We start from the raw sequence: 22,134 nt of genomic DNA, 5'->3' as shown, positions 1-22,134 counted from the left end.
GCATGATGGCTGCAGATGGAAGTAGCCTGTCTCCAAGGGGTAAGAGGATCCTAGCCCAGGAACTGGCAGGGCTCATTGAAAGGTGTTTAAACTAGGTATGAAGGGGGAAGGGGACAGAATGAGGGCCACTGGGGTTGAGCGGGTAGTTCATGGCTCAAAATGGAGTTCGATGGGTGAAAAGGGTGGAGTTCAAAGGGATGGAGAGAGGCAGGGGGGTGCTGCTTCCCTAAAGTGTCTATACACTAATGCGCGCAGCATGGGAAATAAACAGGAAGAGTTGGAGATCTGTGTGCGGTCGCAAGGCCATGATCTCATTGCGATCACGGAGACGTGGTGGGACAGCTCGCATGACTGGAATGTTGTCATGGAGGGCTATGTGCTTTTTAGGAAAGATCGGCTGGTGAGGCGGGGTGGTGGAGTTGCTCTTTATGTGAGAGAGCAGCTAGAATGTATTGAACTCCACCTGGGGGAGGGTGATGTAGCAGTGGAGAGCTTGTGGGTGAGAATCAAGGGGCAGGCTGGTATGGGTGACACCGTTGTGGGTGTGTACTACAGGCCCCCTGATCAGGAGGAGGAGGTTGACGAGGCCTTCCACAAGCAACTGAAAGTAGCGTCGCAATCCCAGGCACTAGTGCTTATGGGGGACTTCAATTATCCAGATATTTGCTGGAAAAGCAACGTGGCCAGGCATGCGCGGTCCAGACGGTTCCTGCAATGTGTCGAAGACAACTTTCTGATGCAGATGGTGGAGGAACCGACGAGGGGAGGAGTGTTACTGGACCTTATTCTCACAAATAAGGACGGGTTTGTTAAGGAAGTAAAAGTTGGGGGTAGCTTGGGTTGTAGTGACCACGAGATGGTGGAGTTCAAGATCTTGAGTGGAAGGAGCAAAGCAAAAAGTAGGATTGCTACCCTGGACTTTAGGAGAGCCAACTTTGATCTCTTCCGGGACCTACTTGGAGCTATCCCGTGGGCTAGGGTGTTAGAAGGTAAGGGGGCCTGTGAGAGCTGGTTGGCATTTAAACAGCTCTTCTTCCAAGCCCAGGATCGGTGCGTCCCTGTGAGCAAGAAATCAGGAAAGGGTGGCAGGAGACCTGTGTGGATGAGCAAGGAGCTCATGCACAAACTCAAAGGGAAAAAGAAGGTCCATGAAATGTGGAAAAAGGGTCTGACCACTCGGGAAGAATATAGAAATGTTGTCAGGGCCTGCAGGGATGCGACGAGGAAGGCTAAAGCCCACCTGGAATTGAATCTAGCAAAGGTGGTAAAGGATAATAAAAAAGGTTTTTTTAAGTATGTTAACAGTAAAAGGAAGACTAGGGAGAATGTAGGTCCCCTACTAAGTGAGGGGGGTGTTCTGGTAACGGGGGATGCTGAGAAGGCGGAGATACTGAACGCCTTCTTTGCTTCTGTCTTCAGTGAAAAAGCTCCCCCTCGGGAATCCCAGGCCCTGGTGGTTAGTGAGAAGGTCTGGGGAATGGAAGACTTCCCTTTAGTCAGGGAAGAGGCGGTCCGAGAGCGCCTAGGCAACACCAATGTTCATAAATCCATGGGACCCGATGGGGTGCATCCACGGGTGCTGAGGGAGCTGGCAGAGGTGATTGCTGAACCGCTCTCTATCATCTTTGAGAGGTCTTGGAGAATGGGGGAGGTGCCTGAAGACTGGAGGATAGCCAATGTCACTCCGGTCTTCAAAAAGGGCAAGAAGGAAGATCCAGGTAATTACAGGCCAGTCAGCCTCACCTCTGTCCCTGGAAAGGTGATGGAACAGATTGTGCTGGATGCCATCTCCAGACAACTGGAAGAAAAGGAGGTTATCAGGAGTAGTCAGCACGGGTTCACCAGGGGGAGGTCGTGCTTGACCAACCTGGTAGCCTTCTATGATGTTGTCACTGGCTGGGTGGATGGGGGGAGAGCAGTGGATGTAGTCTACCTTGATTTCAGCAAGGCATTTGACACTGTCTCCCACGACATCCTTATAACGAAGCTGAGGAAGTGCGGGATAGATGAGTGGACAGTGAGGTGGGTTGAGAACTGGCTGACTGGCAGAGCACAGAGGGTTGTCATTGGCGGTGCAGAGTCTGGTTGGAGACCTGTAACCAGCGGTGTTCCCCAGGGGTCGGTGCTGGGACCGGTCCTGTTCAACATCTTCATCAATGACCTTGATGAGGGGGTAGTGGCCACCCTCAGCAAGTTTGCTGATGATACGAAGTTGGGAGGATTGGCTGATACGCCCGAAGGCTGTGCTGCTATTCAGCGAGACCTGGACAGGCTGGAGAGCTGGGCAGTAAGGAACCAGATGAAGTTTAACAAAAGCAAGTGTAGAGTCTTGCACCTAGGGAGGAATAATTCCATGCACCGGTACAGGTTGGGGGATGACCTGCTGGAGAGGAGCTCTGTGGAGAGGGACCTGGGTGTCCTGGTGGACGACAGGTTGGCCATGAGCCAGCAGTGTGCCCTTGTGGCCAAAAAGGCCAATGGCATTCTGGGGTGCATTAAAAGGAGCGTGGCCAGCAGGTCGAGGGAGGTTATCCTCCCCCTCTACTCTGCCCTGGTAAGGCCTCATCTGGAGTACTGTGTCCAGTTCTGGGCTCCCCAGTACAAAAAAGACAGGGATATCTTGGAAAGAGTCCAGCGGAGAGCCACAAAGATGGTGAAGGGCCTGGAGCATCTCCCCTATGAGGAAAGGCTAAGTGAACTGGGTCTGTTTAGCCTTGAGAAGAGAAGACTGAGAGGAGACCTGATCCAGGTCTATAAATATCTAAGGTGTGGGGGGCAAAGTGGCGAGGCCAGACTCTTTTCAGCAGTGTGCGGAGACAGGACAAGGGGAAATGGCCAGAAGCTGGAGCATAGGAAGTTCCGCACCAATGTGCGCAAGAACTTCTTTACGGTGAGGGTGACGGAGCACTGGAACAGGCTGCCCAGGGAGGTTGTGGAGTCCCCTTCTCTGGAGATATTCAAGACCCGCCTGGACGCCTACCTGTGCAACCTGGTGTAGGGATCCTGCTTTGGCAGGGGGGTTGGACTCGATGATCTCTGGAGGTCCCTTCCAACCCCTACGATTCTGTGATTCTGTGATTCTGTGAAAGCACTGGACTAGTTTGATCAGTATCTATACTAGAATGCAGGAAATTGAAGTCTGGGTACCTGGGAGATCTGAATGGAATTAGCATGCAAATTTGCTTGTTTCAAGGCAAGATAAATTATTAAAGGAATAGAATACTATTATACACAGGAAAAGAAAAGAGCATGAAAGTAGAGTAAAATAAAAATCAAAGGAACGTGAACCCTTAATCTGTGTATTTCCTTCACTGAAACTGCAGTGGCAATAAATCTGATCCGTTCACTTGGCATTTTTCCCTGTTATCCAAAACCTCCCCCAAATTCTGCATCTGATCTACACAGTCACTGTGCAGAATACCCTTTCTGTATTAATAATTCTCTCCATATTTACTGCAGTATAATTTACTATGGATAATGATATGAACATAAACACAAGAAGGGAAAAGAAACATGGGCTAGCAATCATACTTATGAAAAAAATCTACAGTCTTGCCCTTAAGAGCCCATGGGAGAATTTCACTCCTATCTCCAGTCTTATTACAAGAATAGTGAAAAGCTTCTTGCTCCTACTCATGATAATCCACACGTTAGTCTTCACACAACTCTATACTAAACTGCTTCAAAACGTCTAGCATTCTCTTCAGTAGTCCTCATGAATCTGTCATATGGAAATTGAGATCTTCAGTATTAAAATTAATGTGGTAGGAGACCGAAATCACCCTGAAGTTCATGAAGTCATTTTTGTTGCATAAAATAAGAAAAACCATGCCAGAATATGTAATACTACTATTTAGTTTTCTTAACTTAGCAGGAACCAACAACATATTCACCATGAAGCATCACTTGGATTGCCAACTCCTGCTTACTAATTTCCATGACTGAACAGGAACCATTCTACCAAGATAATGAACAATACTCAGAGGTCTGGTTGGAATTATTTTCAGCCTAGCAAGACTATCTGAAAGAACTGCAATAAATGCAGCACACGACTGCCATGAAAGCATATAATCAGTTGCAGGAAAATAATTCCTGTTATGAAGCACCTGCCTGACACTATTACAACTTCAAGGGACGGAGTAGGTATTTTTGTGTTGCTATCACTATGGACAAAACAGGAGGACCCACAAACTGATCTCCCCTTCCAAGTCTAGACATGACAGTTGATGTCACAGCCTGCAGTTTTTCAGCAGTACTGTAATGAACTGTATTAGTGATTTCTGGCCCAGCTGAGGCATATTGGGCCACATAAAATTCACCACTTAAGACAGCTGTCTTTTTTAGTCAAGACAAATGAGCTAACATTGCCAAACAGTTTGGAAACTCCTGAGCTGTGTAGACTCTTCACCAGTAGAGCTGCAGAGACAGCAACTACCTGCAGAAATCACAGAAAAGAAGGTGGAAACATCCTTAATCGGTACCACTGTCAAGATGGTCAACACTCATCACATTTTAAAATACCAATGCATTCAGGAGCAATGCAATTTCTGTTTCTCAGTAAGGCACTGATGTTATTTATGGAAGAGCCCTGTTTAGTGGATCTACAGTTTTAGCTTTCCCAAGTCAGATTCCTGTCACATCTTTTCATCTGTGCTTCCTTTGTTCAGTTACTACCACAAAATCCTGTTATATGTTTCACTGTGAAATGAAAATTACAGCTATGATGTTTTATCAGGCATTTCCTCTCAAACCTCTCATTTATAAGAAAGAGAACAGTGAAAAGCATGCATTTTTTCCACACACCTCTAGGAAATTGCCCATTAAATAGTTGGCTGTTATCCATCCATACACCCCTTCCTCTGGCCCAGTTATGATATTCGCACCCCTAAATTGAAAAGGTTGTGCTCTGAAGTAGTTTTGAATGCTTGCGAGGACTTCGTTGGCTGCTGTTTCATTTTGCAACCTAAGCAGTTGACAAAACATGAGACACTGAGCATCTGGAAAGGCAATTTCATGTTTAGTCTTCACTGCCTAGCAGCTCAAGAAAAGCCTTACAATCACCTAATAAAAACTGACATTGTTTTAGCCTAAAGGGGATGCTTATTATAGGGAACAGCCAAGCACCCAGCATCATTGCAGCAAGCAACTCACCCACTATATACAAACTCCACTCTTTATCATACAAGTTCATAAGCATTTTGTCTCAAACATACTATTTTCTTAGTGAACTGAGTGCATACATGATATCTGTGGGCTAGAACAGTCCTGAAATCTTGCCTCTCACTCTGCTTAGTCAGAAACCAAACATAAAAAAGTCTGTGCCACAGCTGAAGCCACAGACAGACCCCAAAAGCCACATTACATCACATCCATATCAAGAAAACTCTTCAGTGTCTAGCTTTTTTGCTGACCTCAGATATGCACAAACGTCATCTATTTACATAGTGTTGGATTTTAAGATAGCTTTGAAAGAATGAATTAAAATTCTGCCTTCTACAGGCAGGATTTATTTTCAAAATGGTACAAGTTTCATATAGTCCTGCTTTTCCTATTAAAAAAATAATTGAATTCAATTGGTTGGGCTCCATTTCCTTTTGAAATGACCAATTTCCAATGGACAGAAATGTGCCCAGTACGTTTTTCACATTCTTTCTTCACAGAATGCTATACCAGTACACATGCAGAGGAGTTCAAACTTCCACTGTACCTCAGTAGTCTCATGCCAGCTGTAGCCCCTAGATAAATTGAAGTGCTCTTATGTAGATGAACTGGGATTCTCTCCTTGACTTTATTCAGGCACTCATCAAGGGGTTTTGCAAGAGCTCGTGTGTTATGCTCATAACTGGATATACCAGGACCTAAAAGAAAACAAGTAGATTGACTGCATTCTGCTTTGCCAAGTACACATTAACCTACTTAAGCAAACAGCTGTTATGACAAAGAGGTTCCCTCTTCCCTCTTGTAGTTGCAAACTACAGAATGGTTGAAAACTATGACTATTTAAGAAATAAACAGTAGTGACTGTCTAAGCTGTATGTGACAGAGAAGATACTGAAACTTCTTGCTTGTATGTGTATGCATGTGCACCTATAGTACCATGCATGTAGTAAGATGGATATAAGAGCATAACCATCTAATGTCATAATGACAATATTATGTGAAGAAAATAGGTTTACTCATAGCAGATGCTATACAAAATAAGATATCTAGTGCATGTGAAGTTTCTCTGTTCTATTAAACTACAGCATATACCTCTTTACACACCCTAAGACTAAGATTTCCCAAACTTTTTTCCATAACTTTTGTGGGCATCCTTGCATCTCTATAGCTCACTGCTTTCAACTAAAAATAAAAAAGCTTTTGCAAGGAATTGCTGTTGAAATTCCAAGACACACACACAAAAATGGCTCTTGATGTCACTGAGGTACAAGTTTAGGTTGGTGCATGAACTACTGAGAATTTTACAGCTTTCTGGTATCAGCTACTTTACAGCTATTCCAGTATCAGAAACGGGAATCACACATAATGCATAACTATTTGAATAATTCAAATGAAAGTCTTTCCTTCCTTACTCAACACTCCAAGGACCAGCAGGACCTCAGCTTCAACTTGAGCGTAAATAGAAATGTTCCTTAGTAAAATTCCCTAGCTGAGGAAGTGGCACATAGAGAAATCCAGGAAAGCAGAGGAGCAACTTTGTTTCACACCCTCAGAAGCTGTTGTTGCCTCATACTCCCCATACACTCTCTTTGGACAAGAGCCTCTACTCTTCAGTGTTCAGAACAGGCAGAGCAGGTCACAGGGTAATAACTATCCATTTTGGACAGCCTACTTTGCTGATGATTAGAGCCTGACCAGGACAGACTACCTGCACTACACTGAAAGGTTTTGATATTGGGCTGGCTCAAACAGACATGGCAGAGTTACCTAATAAAAGATGAAATCAAATTACAAGAACACCACAGAAGTTACAAATTAGTTGACTGTTTGACTTACAAGTTCAGTAAGTTTGTGCAAGTCTGCCTCTTGGTGGGGCCCAGAACCACCCCCGCAATTTAAGTGCCTAAGGCTACCAACAGATAAAGAAACATTTCCAGACACTTTTGGCACTGCACTTCCCCAGCTTACCTGAGGAACACAACACATGAACCCTCCGTCTCCTCCAGCGCAGAGGCACCCAAGATTAGAGCAATGAAACGTGCTGATTTTATACACTGGATGATGAGAAGTACTGTGGTTGACTCTAGTTAAGGCCCCATGGGACCTGAAGAGCTCACAGCAATTTGGACTCCTTTGTTTCACAATATTTTGTTTACCTAGTTAAATTTACAAAATAATTCCCTGTCCATTTTAGAGGAGAATAGGAACTGAAACTTTCTCACTCCAGAACTCCTACAGGCAACATTCTGAATGAGTTAAGACATAAACAAGCAGAATGTACCCCACACCCCAGCAAGCAGGCTGCCACTCCTGCAGCCTGTAAAGGACACATCACCAGTACATTTCTTCTGTGCACATTACATTTGTCTTCCTTCCTCTGTTGCTCTAAAATTATCTATACATATGTTTAATGATGATGACAGAAAGATTGGTGCTATTGAGAAATTATTCCCTCCTACTCATCTCCTAGTCACTTATGAACCTCTGAAGTTACACCTCTGACAGGTATGTGAAATTTTGGTATCTTTGAAAGCTTAGCCAAATGTCTCTAACATTTCTTATGAAGTAATCTACAGCAAACTGCTAGAGCACATACTTAATTAACCACACAGGAGTCTGAGCAGAAGTCAGTACAGTTTAGTGTCCTCTGAGAGGAGCCAGTGTAAAACCTCAGACAAAAGACGAGGCAGGCAGCCAGTGGTTGTTGGGAGATATCTTCAAGCAGTGCAAAAGTACTGGTTTTCCTGTGCAAAAACCTGCATATTCGTATTTGAAACAACTATGACATTGTTAGAAATAATTCTGTAGTTTAGCTGTTTTACTTGATAATTTTATTAGACTCTCCCTTGCTATCTAGAATTGACAAGCTCTTCCAACTCACTTTCTTCATGCCTTTCGTAATTCCCTGTTTTGTCTCTTTCAAAGTAATTACAGAATAATTCCAGATGAACTGCATAGGCCTCATTTCTCTAGGAAATCTGACTCAATCCACAAAAGTGTTTTTAAAACAGCTAATGCTTTTGGAAACTAAAAACTAATTTTTCAAACTGCAGTGGCATAACTGACATCCATTTCTGCCCTCAACAGTGCCAAACATCTAACTGGGGCTAAATTTCCAGTTCTTTTCAGTGATTTCTTATTCCAAAACTGTTTTTAAATATACTTTCCTTCTGAAAGAAATTATTTCAGGGTATAAGAGCTAAGCATTTAAAGAACCGGACTCTCTCTAATCGAATTCTGTCTGCACCACTCATACAATGCAATGGAGTAAGCCAAGTTTAGCTATAATTTTCTCTCTGTTGGAAAATTGCGCACTCTACCATAGCAACAGTTGGAGGACTGATGCTGACAGACACATATATGGTCTTAAAAGTTCTTGAAATTAAAAAAAAAAAAAAAGGAAAAAAAACAGTATAAGCTTCCAGATGACCTTTTGCCAGAGGCTACAAAAAGTAAGGAACTGCTATCTGAGCTCACCTTTCACATCACACTTGAAGGTTTGGCTCACTACTCCTGTATCATTTTCTTTTTCTGCTGGCCATTCATAGACATAGACTGTAGTCCGCGAAGACCCAGCATCAAGGACTATTCCATACTGTGGAGAAAAAAGTAATAGATCACATCAAGAGACAAACAGTGACATCTTGAACACCCAAATGCAGCCGTACTTTTTCAAATCATCAAGCTAAAATGTTTGAAAGTGTATGCACAGTATATTTACAAGAGATACATTAATTCTAGTGTTAGCTGCTTAGACAGGAATCTAACAGAAAAGCACAGAATAAATCTGAGTATAAAACAAACAGCATACTATATATCCTCAGTAATGAATTCAGTGAAAATGGAAAAGACTCATCTCCTTTTAGCATCAGGTTTAAAATCCATGCTTGACACATAGATAGAACTGTGAATTGCTTTTCCATTATCGCAGCTAAACTCACTGGATACTGATGGGTTTGATACCAGAGCACAGGCTTTAGATTCAGGGATACACAAAGGATCTATAAAGACACAAACAAGGAGGTAGAAGTGTATAATCCACAGATAGAATGATGAAACAAGTCTGGTTCTTTTCTAGTTGTGCAATAAAAGTTTTTCTTTGAGTGGTTAGGCAGTCCACCTGAGAATCTGGCTCTGAAAATAGTCTATGCCAGAGTGCGAGACAGTGGGGAGGAAAAAAGAATCAATACTACTGCATATTTATGAAATAAATGAGAAATATTAATGTGACCTATACAAAGTCACTGGGTTCTCTGTAGAATTAAAGTGCAGGTTTTTCCATCTCATTCCACTGCCCAGCAGATCAGTGTTAACCTCTTTCCTACCTTTTGTGGCAGCAGAAGACTATGGCAACTGAGAAAGCAAACTGACAAAGGAAAGTTGATGAGGCTGCACCTGGGGTATTGTATCCAGTTCTGCCCTCCTCTGTAGGAGAGACCTGAACATACTGGAAGGAGTTCAGGGGAGGGTTACCAAGATGATCAAAGGTCTGGAGCATCTTTCCTGTAAGGACATGCTGACAGTGCTGTAGAAGAGGACACTCAGAGATGTGAATTTGTATAAATTCCTGAAGGGGTTCCACAAAGAAGACAACATCCAGCACCAGGACAAGAGATAATGGGCACAAACTGGAACACAAGTTGTTCTTTCTAAACCTCAGGAAGCAATTGTGTGCTGTGAAGGTGGTGGGGTAATGGCAAAGGCTGCCCAAAAAGACTGTGGAGTCTCCTCCCTGAAGATCTTCAAAAGCCACATGGCTATGGTCCACTCTGGCTCTGCTTGAACAGTGGTTGGACCAATGACTCCAGAGGCCCCTTCCAACAGAATCATAGAATCACAAGGTTGAAAAGGACCTACAAGACCATCTAGTCCAACCATCCTTCCATTACTACTGTCACCACAAGCTACTAAACCATCTCTTTTAGCTCCTCATCCAGACACCTCTTGAACACTGCCAGGGATGGCGACTCCACCACCCTCCTGAGCAGGCCATTCCAGTGCCTGATCACTCTCTGAGAGAAAAAGATTTTCTTTATGTTTAATCTAAATCTCCTCTGGTACAACTTGCGGCCATTTCCTGGGAGAAGAGGCCAAACTACTCCTCATCACAACCTCCCTTCAGGAAGTTGTAGAATGCAATGAGGTCTCCTCTGAGGCTCCTTTTCCCCAGACTGAACAGTCCCAGCTCCCTCAGCCACAGCCATAAGATTTGTGCTCCAGACCCCTCACCAGTTTCGATGTCCTTCTCTGGACATGCTCCAGGGCCTCAATGTCTTTCTTTCACTGAGGGGCCCAAAACTGAACACAGTACTCGAGGTGTGGCCTCACCAGTGCTGAGTACCGGGGGGATGATCACCTCCCTGCTCCTGCTGGCCACACTATTTCTAATGCAGGCCAGGATGGCATTGGCCTTCTTGGCCGCCTGGGCACACTGTCAGCTCACATTCAGCCAAGCATCAACCCACACCCCCAGGTCTCTTTCCTCTTCACAGTCAACCAGCCACTCGTCCCCAAGCCTATAATGCTGCATGGAGTTGTTGTGGCCAAAGAGCAGGACCCAGCACTTGGCCTTGTTGAACCTCATCCCATTCACCTCAGCCCAGCAATCCAGCTTATCTAGATCCCTCTGAAGGGCCTCCCTACCCTCAGGCAGATCAACACCACCTCCCAACTTGGTGTCATCTGCAAACTTACTGAGCGTAACCTCAGCTACGCTCTAATGCTGTGAAAGGAGCCTTGTTTTGCTTTTCCTCTTTGCTATCCCCAAAAACAAGTTTAGCTGCTCCCTCTTCAAAATCAAACTGGTAGGAATTGCATAGTGTAGGGTTCATTTCTCAGTCAACTTTTTTTCTTTTAAAAAAGACAGAAAGAGCCTGACAGTACTGAAAAATGAGAGCCTCCATCTGGCTGCAAAGCAGTAAAAGCAGTTGGAGCAGGCTAATTTATTTCATCACACAGCCTCCCTTGGATGCCCCAAATCTCCAAGAAAGATCACTGCTTCAGGTAGCACACCATTCAACCTCTGCACCTCATTAGTTCTCATTTTCCCACTGTAATCCTACAAGCTCCTGTTCACCCAAGAATTACCAGTGGTATCAGTCTCCAGTCTGTTTCCTAGAGGACTGCTAGATAATGAAAATTCCATTCATATTTACTCAGATGACTTTTAACCTGATCAACTACAAGGTGAAAAGTTCCACAGATACCATCAATCCTCTGTGCTGTCAGGTTCCATTCAACCACTGTTTAAGCAAAGACACTTTAAGTGTATTCCCGTTCCTCAAAAGACAGATGAGCACTACAATAACAGTAAATTTACTCAAGGGCTATTGATTAAATCTGGTCACAGCTCGGAGTGCCAAGCAGAAGCTTTTAACTTAGCTATTCTTAGTGTTATCATGCCCAAGAAGAGCTGGGAGAAAGTGAAAATATTCTTACCTCAGCAAACTGTGAAGCTTTTAGACCCATTTCCATCCTCCTGCTGCAATATTTACCTCCACTTCCCAGCATACTTCCTGAAGAGCAGATTTGCATCCCAAAGAGTAGTGGTACAATTATCTGAACAAATGTGTAGCTAACAATTTTATCTTCTCCTTCTCTTCCTCTCATTTTTCCTATACAGCCTCTTGTTTTCTTCAGAAAAAAAGAGAGCCTTTTTGAAAAGGACTCTTGGATATATTCCAGAGTGACTCCTGAAGCTCCTTAGGTTTTTGTGTGGTCCTGTGTGGAGCCAGGAATTAGGTCCCTTCCATACAAGATATTCTAAGATTCTATGATAAGGCCATTTACAAGGAAGGTTCTTTTCATCATTTTACCACCATCTTTAATTTTCATCAACCACAAACTTCAGGACACTGCCATTTCCAGGCTCCATCATATCAACTAAGTACTGCAGAGTTTCACAGTGGCATACCACAGTCAGAGCTCTGTTCCTGAAGAATTACCTCTTGCAAGTATTTTAGTAATTCACTGAAAACTATTCAGTAACACCAGAATCAAACACAGAGCCCTCTATATAAAATACAGCTTCCTGCACAATCAGGCTTACAGCCCCAAAAGAAATCCAAAGCCAAGGCATCTGGCAGAAGAACCGCCGAAATTCCTCTAGAACCAGCCATGAAATTGCTGTGACTCAGGAAGCAGACCTCCCCAAACAAACCACCTTCAGATAATCCAGGTGGGTCTGATATTTCCTTGAAGAGTAAAGTAAACAGCTTTGTCATTCTGAATTGAAACTAATGACAAACACAAGTAATGCATAGGCTGTATTTTAGATAGTGTCCTTGGCCATATATATCAGTGCAGTTTTGCCTTGAGCAAAAGCTGTTAGGATGTAAGAATGCTCCAAGCAGAAATTTAGGTCAAACAGGAAGTAAACGTGAGACACCGTGTCCATGCAAGGTTCCAGCACACACACCCTGCCACACCAACACCAACACTTAAAGCTGGTATCAAAATACAAATTTTAGGCCAAAAACTGATTCAGACAAACGAAAGATTATCATAATCTCACAAAGTATAGTAAGCTATTAGCCTATTGCTATTACTATGTGAACTACTCAGATAAATATGTAGAGGGAAAGGTAGAAATGACTTCAAAGAAGTATCTGACAAATTGTCTATGCTCGTAGCTGTAAGAAAAACAAAAAACTGGATTGCATAGCATCCCTAGAAGGCTAGATTCTGTAGCATTGTCTTCAGTTGTTCTCTTTGAAGAACTCACATGCATAATCCAGAAGCATAAGGCAAAGCTTGAACCTACTTCTCAGATTATTTCAGTTTGTCTTTTTCATTTTGCTCTGCTCCTCGTTATGTAGCTAACTTCACTTCTTTTAGTATCTAGCAAGTCCCAACATGTGGTAAATCAGTGCATGCTTGCAGCCCAAATGTTTTACGATCCACAGCAGTAGTTTGCAATGATTTTGGTAAGAACTTCTTAAATGTGATTGAGAATAGGACCTTAACTCCAAGAAATACCTGAAATAACTTCAAAATAATTTAGAATAATCTCAAAAATAATTTACAATTACTTCTAACTTCAGACAAAAAAAAGAAAAAAAAGCAATGGCTTTTTTTTAATTGTTTATCCTTCCAGTCTTGAGGAAGGCATTGTGTGATAGACATTGTAGACATTTTCCATCTTTGCCACTGTAATCTTGGCCAATTCTGATTTTGCCTCAGCCTTAGTCTTCCCATTACAAAGACATAATGAACAATTAATTTGTGGGTGTAAATTACTCCATAAAATAGTGTTTAGAAATGATGATTATTAAATATCAATTCCAAATACTGGTCTTCCTTACCTATTATTGTTACTTACCTATTCCTTACCTACTTACCTTAAGGCCTGGGGAAAGAATCTTTTGCTGATTTATCTGAATCACTGCAATAGCAATGATAAGAATTACACTTAGAAGAAGGAACACTTGGGCAACAATACTTGGTGTTCTGGTAAGCATCCTGAAACAACAAAAACAGGCAACACTTCAATAGTGTGAAAGGATTCAGTGATTGTGTACAGTACTGAACCTCTGAATCAGTTAAGACTCCCCATAAAAGCTAGTTTCCTCAACTAGATTATGCTACATGAAAATTTTGTATTCTACTTAAGAGCTGCTTGGCGTTTTGCTATCACCAACCTGCCATTCTCTAGAAGAGGTGTATGTATATTGTCATATTCAAGATGTGCGAGTTCACCCAAACTGCCAGTATGCTCATTTCCCACAGTGTCTACATGTAGATGCATGCTGACCATCTCCCATTGCCTCAGGAAACAAGGCCAATGGGCAGGCTGAGACTAGTGCACACTCAACAATCCCATGCATACCTGTAACCAACACAGCCACAGCCATGTAGGCATAGTGGTGGTAGCTGCTGAATACAGCTCAGTGCTCCTACCAGAGATGCAAGGTCTGTACTAGATACAGGCTGCTTCAGCAAGAAACAAAGGAAGTTTTAAGAATATTGAAGTAGACATCTTCTAACTGCCAACGTGTTCATGATTTAGATTCATGTGTATGCACATATTAACACAGTTAATACTGAAGATTCTTATGCTTTACAGAGGTTGAAAATGAAAGAAATGGGAGGTGACAAGCTTACAGTTTTCAGAGGAAGAGAAAAAGGAGAACTTTCCTGCCTTTTTCATTTTCAGAATCCATTTTTTTTGCCATCAGGCTAGCCTGGCAAGATGTGTCCTAACTCCCACCTCCTAATTCTTCCATGTTGGTGGATATTGTTGGCTGTTCAGGGCTGCCTTGTTGTTCCAGCAGCTGCGAATGCCAGCCTGTGCAAGGACAGGAGGTCAGACCTGCTGTGGCCACAGCACACTGGGTGAGTCTCACTGTACCTTTAGCACATCGCCTGTTTCCTTAGCTCCAACCAGAGCCAGAGGGCTGAGGAAGAAGGATAAAGTGCTCCTTTATACATCTTCCATATTCTAAGTGCCATGAGTTCTTCAGCTTATGTTAGCTATAATTGAGAAGTGACTGAAGGACCTACTTGAAACCTAGTTTGTTAACATTCAGTCCTAGATCAAAGCACCGACATTCAGAGCTGGAAAAGGTAAGTAATTACCAAAGGAAAAAAAACGAACAAACAACTCTGGGCAAAGTATTTGAAAAATTTAAGCATTGGTAAGAATAAGCAATAATCATTATCACACTACTGACACTTAAAAACACCCCATGATCACTGAATCACAGAATAGCCCAGGTTGGAAGGGACCTCAAGGATCATGAATCACCGACTGAAAGATTTTCTGCTATAACTTTTTATACAAGGGACATCGAAATGTGGGTTTGTTGAAGTTCTCATGTGCTTTCCTGATACTGGAATTTGCCTTCATCAGACACAATTTCTTACTTAACAACCTTTTTTGGCAGAGACCATACTGAGTAAGAGAGCGGCTCATGAGACATTCATCATACAGTTTTGTTCTGCCGGCAAACAGGACATCAGAGGGGAATAATCTGTAAATCCCAATGTAAGCAATGGCCTTTGTGTTAGGACACCTTACACTCCATGCCCTATTGAAACTGTCACGCAGCTGATATCTTATTATCTGAACTTGAACTGTGCAAGACGTTTTATGATTTTATGTATTTGGATCAGATGTGCAAGGCTGTGCTTAACCTTACCTGGGCTCACCCAAGCCGCACACGGGCTAGGCAACACAGCGATACCAGCTGCATTCACTGAGATGTGAAGAGACAGCAGAGAGGAAGGAGTTTGTTTTCTCCGTGGTGTAAGCAGTTGTCATGTGAGCACTTCATCAGGCCAACGTCCCGCACTTGGAAGGAAAAAGACACATAAGATTTTAATTAAGTATCAAAAGGCAGGAGCATTCCATTATTAAAGCGTCACCCGAAGCAAGCAGCATAGACGTACTTCCCACGCCCAGGTAAGCACTGCGGACCACGCAGGAGCAGGTGGGAGTGTCATTTTCTACAGCTTTCTTCCAGCAGAAGGAAGGCTGCCTGCCAAGGGAAGCTGACCACAGCAAACCTCTTTGTGCCCACGACGTTTTCCAAGCTCCCAGGTTAAAGACACACGGTTTGATCACGGCAAGGACGGACATGCGTAAGAAGTACCTTTCTTCGCACTGTAACCGGAGAGATACGCGTACGCGAGCATTTATTTCAGAAGCAATCCGCAGGTGATGGAAAGAAATAAAAAAGAAAGCAACACAACAACCCGCAGCAGCCCACGGACGCTGAGCACCGAGGCCGCCCCACCGCCCTCCCCTCAGCGGGCGGCCCTGGGCGGGAACCGCGGGAACCCGCCCCTCTGCGCGGCCGCCGCCCGGGCGCGAAACGAAAGCCGTGAGATGCAAAATCCCCGTGCGTACGCCCGAATGGAGGAGATGGGTGCAGCCCTCAGCCGTGCGGCACGGTGCTGTGGGTGAAGGCATGGCATTAGCCCTCCCTCTTCTGTAGGAAACGAGTGTTTTCTCCGGAGGGCTTTTCTCACCCCTCATGGAGCCATAGCCTTCTGATTTCAAGGTTGCCTTTCCACTCGGGTTCAAACTTACCGTCGCTGCTTGGTTGGTAGTTTTGCAGCATCCTGTGCCACGTCAAGGCTTGGCAGCAGGGTTAGATATGCTCAAATGCGTATGCAGAAGTACTGTCACTAAGATCGTAAAATCACAGAGTCATTAAGGCCTGAAAAGACCTCTAAGATCACCTGATCCAAATGCCAGCCCATCCCCTGGACCTCCTCTTCTCCAGACTGAGCAATCCCGGTTCCCTCAGCTGCTCCCCATAAGACTTGTGCTCCAGACCCCTCACAGTTTTGTTGTCCCACGCCCTGGGCCCAGCCCTCCAGCCAGTTTACCTGCTGAAGAGAACATCTGTCCAAACCACAGGCTGCAGGAGAATACTATGGGAAACAGCATCAAAGGCTTTGCTGGTCTAAGCTGACAAAATCAACAGCGTTTCCTCATCCACCAGGTGATCTCCTGGTTGTAGCAGGAGATGAGGTTCATCAAGCAGGGGCATACAGCACCTGTCTGACCTGCGTGGTCTGCTGTAGACAAGGATCATGCTACAGCCTGCAGCACAGATTCACAGGGAAAAGAGCTCTGGGATCAGTGAAACACTTTAACCACTCAGCTCCATAGTTGGATTCGGGTTCACATGAAGTAAAAAACAAAAAGCACTTACCTGATTTTTTTTTTCTTGTAATGATCTTAATGAATCATTATCCTTGATTTGTGAATAAAGAAAGGGGAACAAGGAAACATCTGAAACTTTGTGACTCATCTGTAAGGTTCCTTCCATAGTGCATCCATTGTGAGGCCTCTGCTTTACTGCTAGAATGAGATGTCATTTCTTTCTTATGATGACAACGCATTATTAAAGTTGGGTTAATGATAAGCTTAATGGATCAGTTCAGCCATTTCCAGTTAAAGACAAAGCCTCCCATCCCTCCTGATTGCCTGTCTGCTGTTTTCTTTCCTTCAGTGTCATTTTCTGAGACATCTTTTTCTTCTTTCACCCACTGTTCTGCTGGGGCAGAATCTGTCTCAAGTGTCTCATTTAAAATGTCAAATGAACTTACAGCCCCACAGTAAAGCATATTCTTTGCTACTCTCAGACATAAATATTTTGAAGTAAAAAAAAAAACAAAACAGTGACATCAATCACTACTTCAGCTAGTCCTACTACCAACTTTTAACTGTGTCTAAAGTGTAATGTTTGCAAAGAAAGCAAAGCCCTACTCTCAAAAGTATGCATATACTTCCATAAAAACAGGAGAGATTCTTTTCTGCACCATTTCCAAGAGCTGAGCTACTGTACACGCTGCTTTTCTTGCTAAAGCTATGATAGCGACAAAAGTGATATGGGCTGTAAAATCCCTCAGGTGCTTTTAAAGTCCAGAATGCATGTCTCCAGACCTAGCATCTGTGGCATGGTGGGTAACCAGTTTCTTCACCAGTTCACAGAATCACAGAAGCGTTAAGGTTGGACAAGACCACTAAGATTATCTAGCATGGCTGTCAACCCATCAACACCATACCACTAAACCACATCACTCAGTGTGACTTCTACCCTTTTCTTGCAAATCGCCAGGGACAGTGACTCCACCACCTCCCTGGACAGCCTGTTCCTTTGCATTAATACTCCTGAGAAGAAATTTTTCCTAATATCCAACCTGAACCTCCCCTTGGCACAACATAAAGTCATTACCTCTTGTCCTACTTGATCTTCTTTGTTTCCTAAGCCTACCTCTTCGGCTTTTCTTCAGTTCATTCCTCAGCCCTACGCTTCATTTTGTAGCTCCCTTACCTGATCTTTCATCCCTTCCTCACTCTCAAGGCATAGATTAAACTTGCTGCCATTTTCCCAGCCTTCATCATGCTTATTGCATGCACACTTTTCCATTATGATTTCCTTTGCTGTAATATCTTTTTTCTCCCCTTCAAGTATCCTCGTTTTTATGCATTTGGTGTAACTGACTGTATTGATTTGCTTTGCTTGGAGAGAATCTTTCTTAGGTGTCCATTTAAAAATGATAAATGAACTGGATTGCTGGCTGCCCCCCAGAAAAGTTTATTTCTTCTGGTGGCATTGAGCACAAACATGTGAAGTAAAAATGCAGTGACTGATATTGAAAGATTCACAGATAAATACCAGTTGCTAAGATCAATAGCAAATCTCTAGAAACTAAAATACTGCAGACATGAATAAAGTGTTCATGACAGATACATTCTGCAATACATTTATCATATCAGATCTACACAGGATACAGAGCAGACACTGCTTCATTTCCTGCACAGTGACAGCAGCAGAGGGGATGTATGATTATATATCTCAAGAGAAAACAGAACTGTATCCATTCCTTCTGTTACGCTCATACAGTATTTGATGATGGAATATTAAGAGGCCTCAAAATATCCCCTGATGAGAGAGAGATAAAATGGAGAGAAATGCTTTCTTTGAAAAGTCCAATAAACAAAGGAATTCTCTAATTCATCCTAAGCCATGGGTGTCCAACCTTTTGGTGCATCTATACTGCATTCAGTGAGGAGGAACTGCCTTAGGCTGCATATATATAGGTTGCTCTGAAAGTAATGCCTCCTATTTATTTCCAAGGAAAGTACAACAGATACCAAGAGCACAATAGCACTGTCTAATAGAGCAAATTCTCAGCTACAGAGCAGTATTTTTCAGTGCAGTCACCACCACTAGCTATGCTTTTTTGTCAGCCATGAACAGGAACCTGCATGCTGCACTTGTGAAAATCTGCACCAGTGGAGGTGACCCACTGTTGCTGTCACCCCTGTTGAAATGCTCCATCCACCACCTCACTGTGCTCAGATCCACTGTTTAGTCTCCAGAAATGTTCAGCAAGCACTGATAAATGTTAATGGTTGCAATTTATTTCTGCATGAAGGAATTCAGTTCCATATGTTTTCTTCATCTTCCACGTCAGGCACCATTTTGTCAGACTGCCCCTGTGCTGCCATCTGTCGCATGGCAATGAAATGTAACAGAATATTGCTGAGAAGGTTCAGTCTCTACTGCCATAGCACCACCATGTGTCTCTGACGTTGTGGACCAACATAATAAAATGGGAGGCATTGTTTTTGGAGCAGCTCTTATAAAATATTTAATATAGTTAGTGTATGTAAGTAACAAAATATTTTAATTTTTAGTATTTTTCATTGAAACATAAAAAAGAGAGCAGCAAAACCATAAAAGTAGTGGGTAATCTGATTTTGCTTTTGTGTAAGAAATGCATCAGTCTGGTTCGATGGCAATGGTTGCCATGCTTAGTGAGCTCTCAAGGTGTTCATCAGAGATTTTTGATGAAATGTTATTCTTGTCCTTCATCCTTGAAAATTGTTGTCCACAAATCTACATATTGCCAAAAAGCAGTGACATGACTAAGTTGTAACTGTGAGGCAAGGGATGTTTCTCTTCTAGGACAGGTCTAGTAGAAAGACATGATCAGATTTTTAAGTAGAATATTCAATTGCAATCTATACATTCCATTTGAAAATTTGCAGGTAATGTATTTACTAAAAATGGAGTCACAAATATATCAAAACATTGATCACTGGATCATACAGTCATAGAATCATTAAGGTTGAAAAAGTCCTGTAAGATCATCTAGTCCAACAGTCCACCTACCACCGTTACTCACTAAACCACGTTCCTCACCTTTGTTGCCCACACTGCATCCTTTGGTGTAGATGCACTTCAGCAGAGCCACTGGCCTCACCCCCAACCACAGCATCATTCCCTTAGGCTCATCTCCAGCAAGCTTCATTTCATTCTCTTCTCCCTTCATACCTAGTTTAAAGCCTTCTCAATGAGCCCAGCCAGCAGAAGGGTGTGATGCCCTTTAGCTCAACTTCATCTGTTCTATTAATCTTCCCAGGACTTTTCATCAGCATTGTAAAGACCCTTCATTCATTAGCTTCTGTGCCCAAAGACCAATTTACCCAAATTTTATTCATGTTCACCACTCTATTTCAAGATCAACTGTGAGAACTGGCACTGCAGGCAGAGCCATCTTAAGAACTTGGAACAATCTGGAGCAACAGAGGTCTGGATATTGATTCAACTAGAAACTTAGAAAACTAAAAGAAGATTCCCAGCCCCTTATATGCTTAACATTTTATTCAAAGTCAAAAAGCACCTTTTTGTGATTGCTTAATATGAATGTTCTACGTATTGCAGCATACCTTGTTAGCTGGGTAATTTATGGAGCTAGGATTATAGAGTTACAAGTAAGGAAGTCACAAACCATGTCTGAAATCTACTTCTGAAGAATGTCAGATGTGATTCTCCGCAGAGTTTAAAGATGCAGTTCTTTTGTTTTAGCACAGTTACAAAACTCATTTTTCATTAGCTTTAAAAGCATCTGTGGTTTTCTATCAATAAGGACAAAAAACAAACAATCAAAAAAACAAACAAACAAAAAAAAAACCAACAAAAAAACACCCAGCAATTCACAGCTACAGCGTGAGAAATTCAGTTTGTCCCTCTTTATAATGGTTGGATATGGACATTGCCTTTTCTATTTCAGAATTTCAGTGATGACTTCTTTAAAATCCCTTTGAAAACTACTTGTTGGTTTATATTTGTATTCCTTCACTGCAGCTCTAAAGCTAATGATGTGTTTAAGATTCAATTTCTGAATCTTGTCTCATACGCATAACTGTGATAAAAGTTTTCTGGTCAACATCATCATCTTGAGAAATCTTGAAACGGATAAGAATTTAATTCTGAAGATGAACCAAAATACTTTCTAACCTATTTATTTCCCCTCCTGAGACTTAGAGCTTTATACCTTGTGCCTCTTGTCCAAAGAATCAAGAGCTGCTTTAATCACTTAAACCTCCCCAGGGACACTCTTCATGATCACGTGCTTGTGAGCCTGGACAAATTGTAGGCAACAGCGAAATAATCACATAATTAGGGCAGCAGATTGCTGGAAAAGCAGAAATGCACATCCTTTTGTCTATTCTGTCTAAGCCCTAGTTTTATAAAGCCAAACTAGCTGTTGCTGCTGCTGCAGGGGAGTGTTGGACAGTTATATGGAACTGCTGGAAAAAGAGGAACTCTCCCATCCTCTTTGTGCTCTCTAGTTGAAAGCCAAGCTCACAAAGATTTACAGGAAGTTTGTTTGAGATTTTTAGCAATGCTTGCAAGCACAGCTTGTGACTTGACATCTATGTTACATTGTCATACAACTGGCCACAGGAGACTGATAAAGAAATACTGGACTTGTACAAGAAATTCACTGTTGTACTCAAATCTTCAACCTCCTGTGAATAGGGATATGTTCCAAAAACTACTCAGTGGTAATTAATCCTTTCAAAAATGCTGTGTAAAAACCCTGCTCAACAAGGAGTATTTCTGTGAGGCTGACAACTCTAAATCAGTAATGTCATATTTTTCTCAGTACAGAACTCGTTGCAGACAAAATGCTACTTCAGGAGAATAGATACACACCCCATGTTTTGAAGAAGTACTAAGAAGTCCTTGTAGCAGCATTTCTATCATCTTTTTGTATTCATCCAGGATCAAATTGGCTAAGAAATTCTAAAATTCCTAGATAAAATCTTTTCAATTGCAATTCCACAGTCAGATAATCTCCTTGAGTATCTGTGAGATGAAAAAAGTTTCTATTACAATTCTTTCCATATCCACCTGTAATACTGTTACTCACTGTTGCATTGCTTCACTAACCCTGACATAATATAACAAGTTCTTTTTGTTGCTTTCTGTACGCTGACATTAAACCACAAGTGAGCAGTCATAGGCTCAGTAATGCAAATAAAGTCATTAAATTCAGTTGTGAAGAACAAAAAGTCCATGGGAGAACAGAACCAGCATATGAAAGAGTGGAATGATCCCTGCAATACTGATTATAACAAACATTTCTATGTGCAGATTCACCATTATGTGGTGCCTGCTTGAAACAGCCTGCACTAAAAAGCTTGTTTATTCACCAGATGAA

The 22,134-nt window shown here is 42.5% G+C and overlaps 1 protein-coding gene across 7 annotated transcripts in view; it reads right to left on the bottom strand.

Moving 5' to 3' along the window:
• Positions 1-18,183, bottom strand: part of ENTPD3 (ectonucleoside triphosphate diphosphohydrolase 3) — a 28,089-nt gene extending 9,906 nt beyond the window's left edge. For 5 of the 7 annotated variants that reach the window (XM_090142481.1, XM_090142482.1, XM_031590279.2 and 2 more), the window contains exons 1-6: positions 15,550-18,183; positions 15,300-15,451; positions 13,500-13,620; positions 8,638-8,755; positions 5,708-5,858; positions 4,804-4,963 (exon numbers count right to left, since the gene is read on the bottom strand). In XM_090142481.1, coding sequence (XP_089998607.1) covers positions 4,804-4,963; positions 5,708-5,858; positions 8,638-8,755; positions 13,500-13,619 — 549 coding nt within the window. In that variant the 5' untranslated portion in view covers position 13,620; positions 15,300-15,451; positions 15,550-18,183. The remainder of the gene's footprint in view (positions 1-4,803; positions 4,964-5,707; positions 5,859-8,637; positions 8,756-13,499; positions 13,621-15,299; positions 15,452-15,549) is intronic. The other 2 variants (XM_090142477.1, XM_090142478.1) reach the window with 2 other exon arrangements.
• Between the last annotated feature and the right edge of the window lie 3,951 nt (positions 18,184-22,134).

The sequence above is a fragment of the Phasianus colchicus genome, chromosome 6 (genome assembly GCF_987193195.1).
Source record: "Phasianus colchicus chromosome 6, bPhaCol1.hap1.1, whole genome shotgun sequence".
Classification (NCBI taxonomy): domain Eukaryota; kingdom Metazoa; phylum Chordata; class Aves; order Galliformes; family Phasianidae; genus Phasianus; species Phasianus colchicus.
The sequence above is the reverse complement of the archived record's forward strand: the minus strand, read 5'-3'. Positions and strand labels throughout refer to the sequence as shown.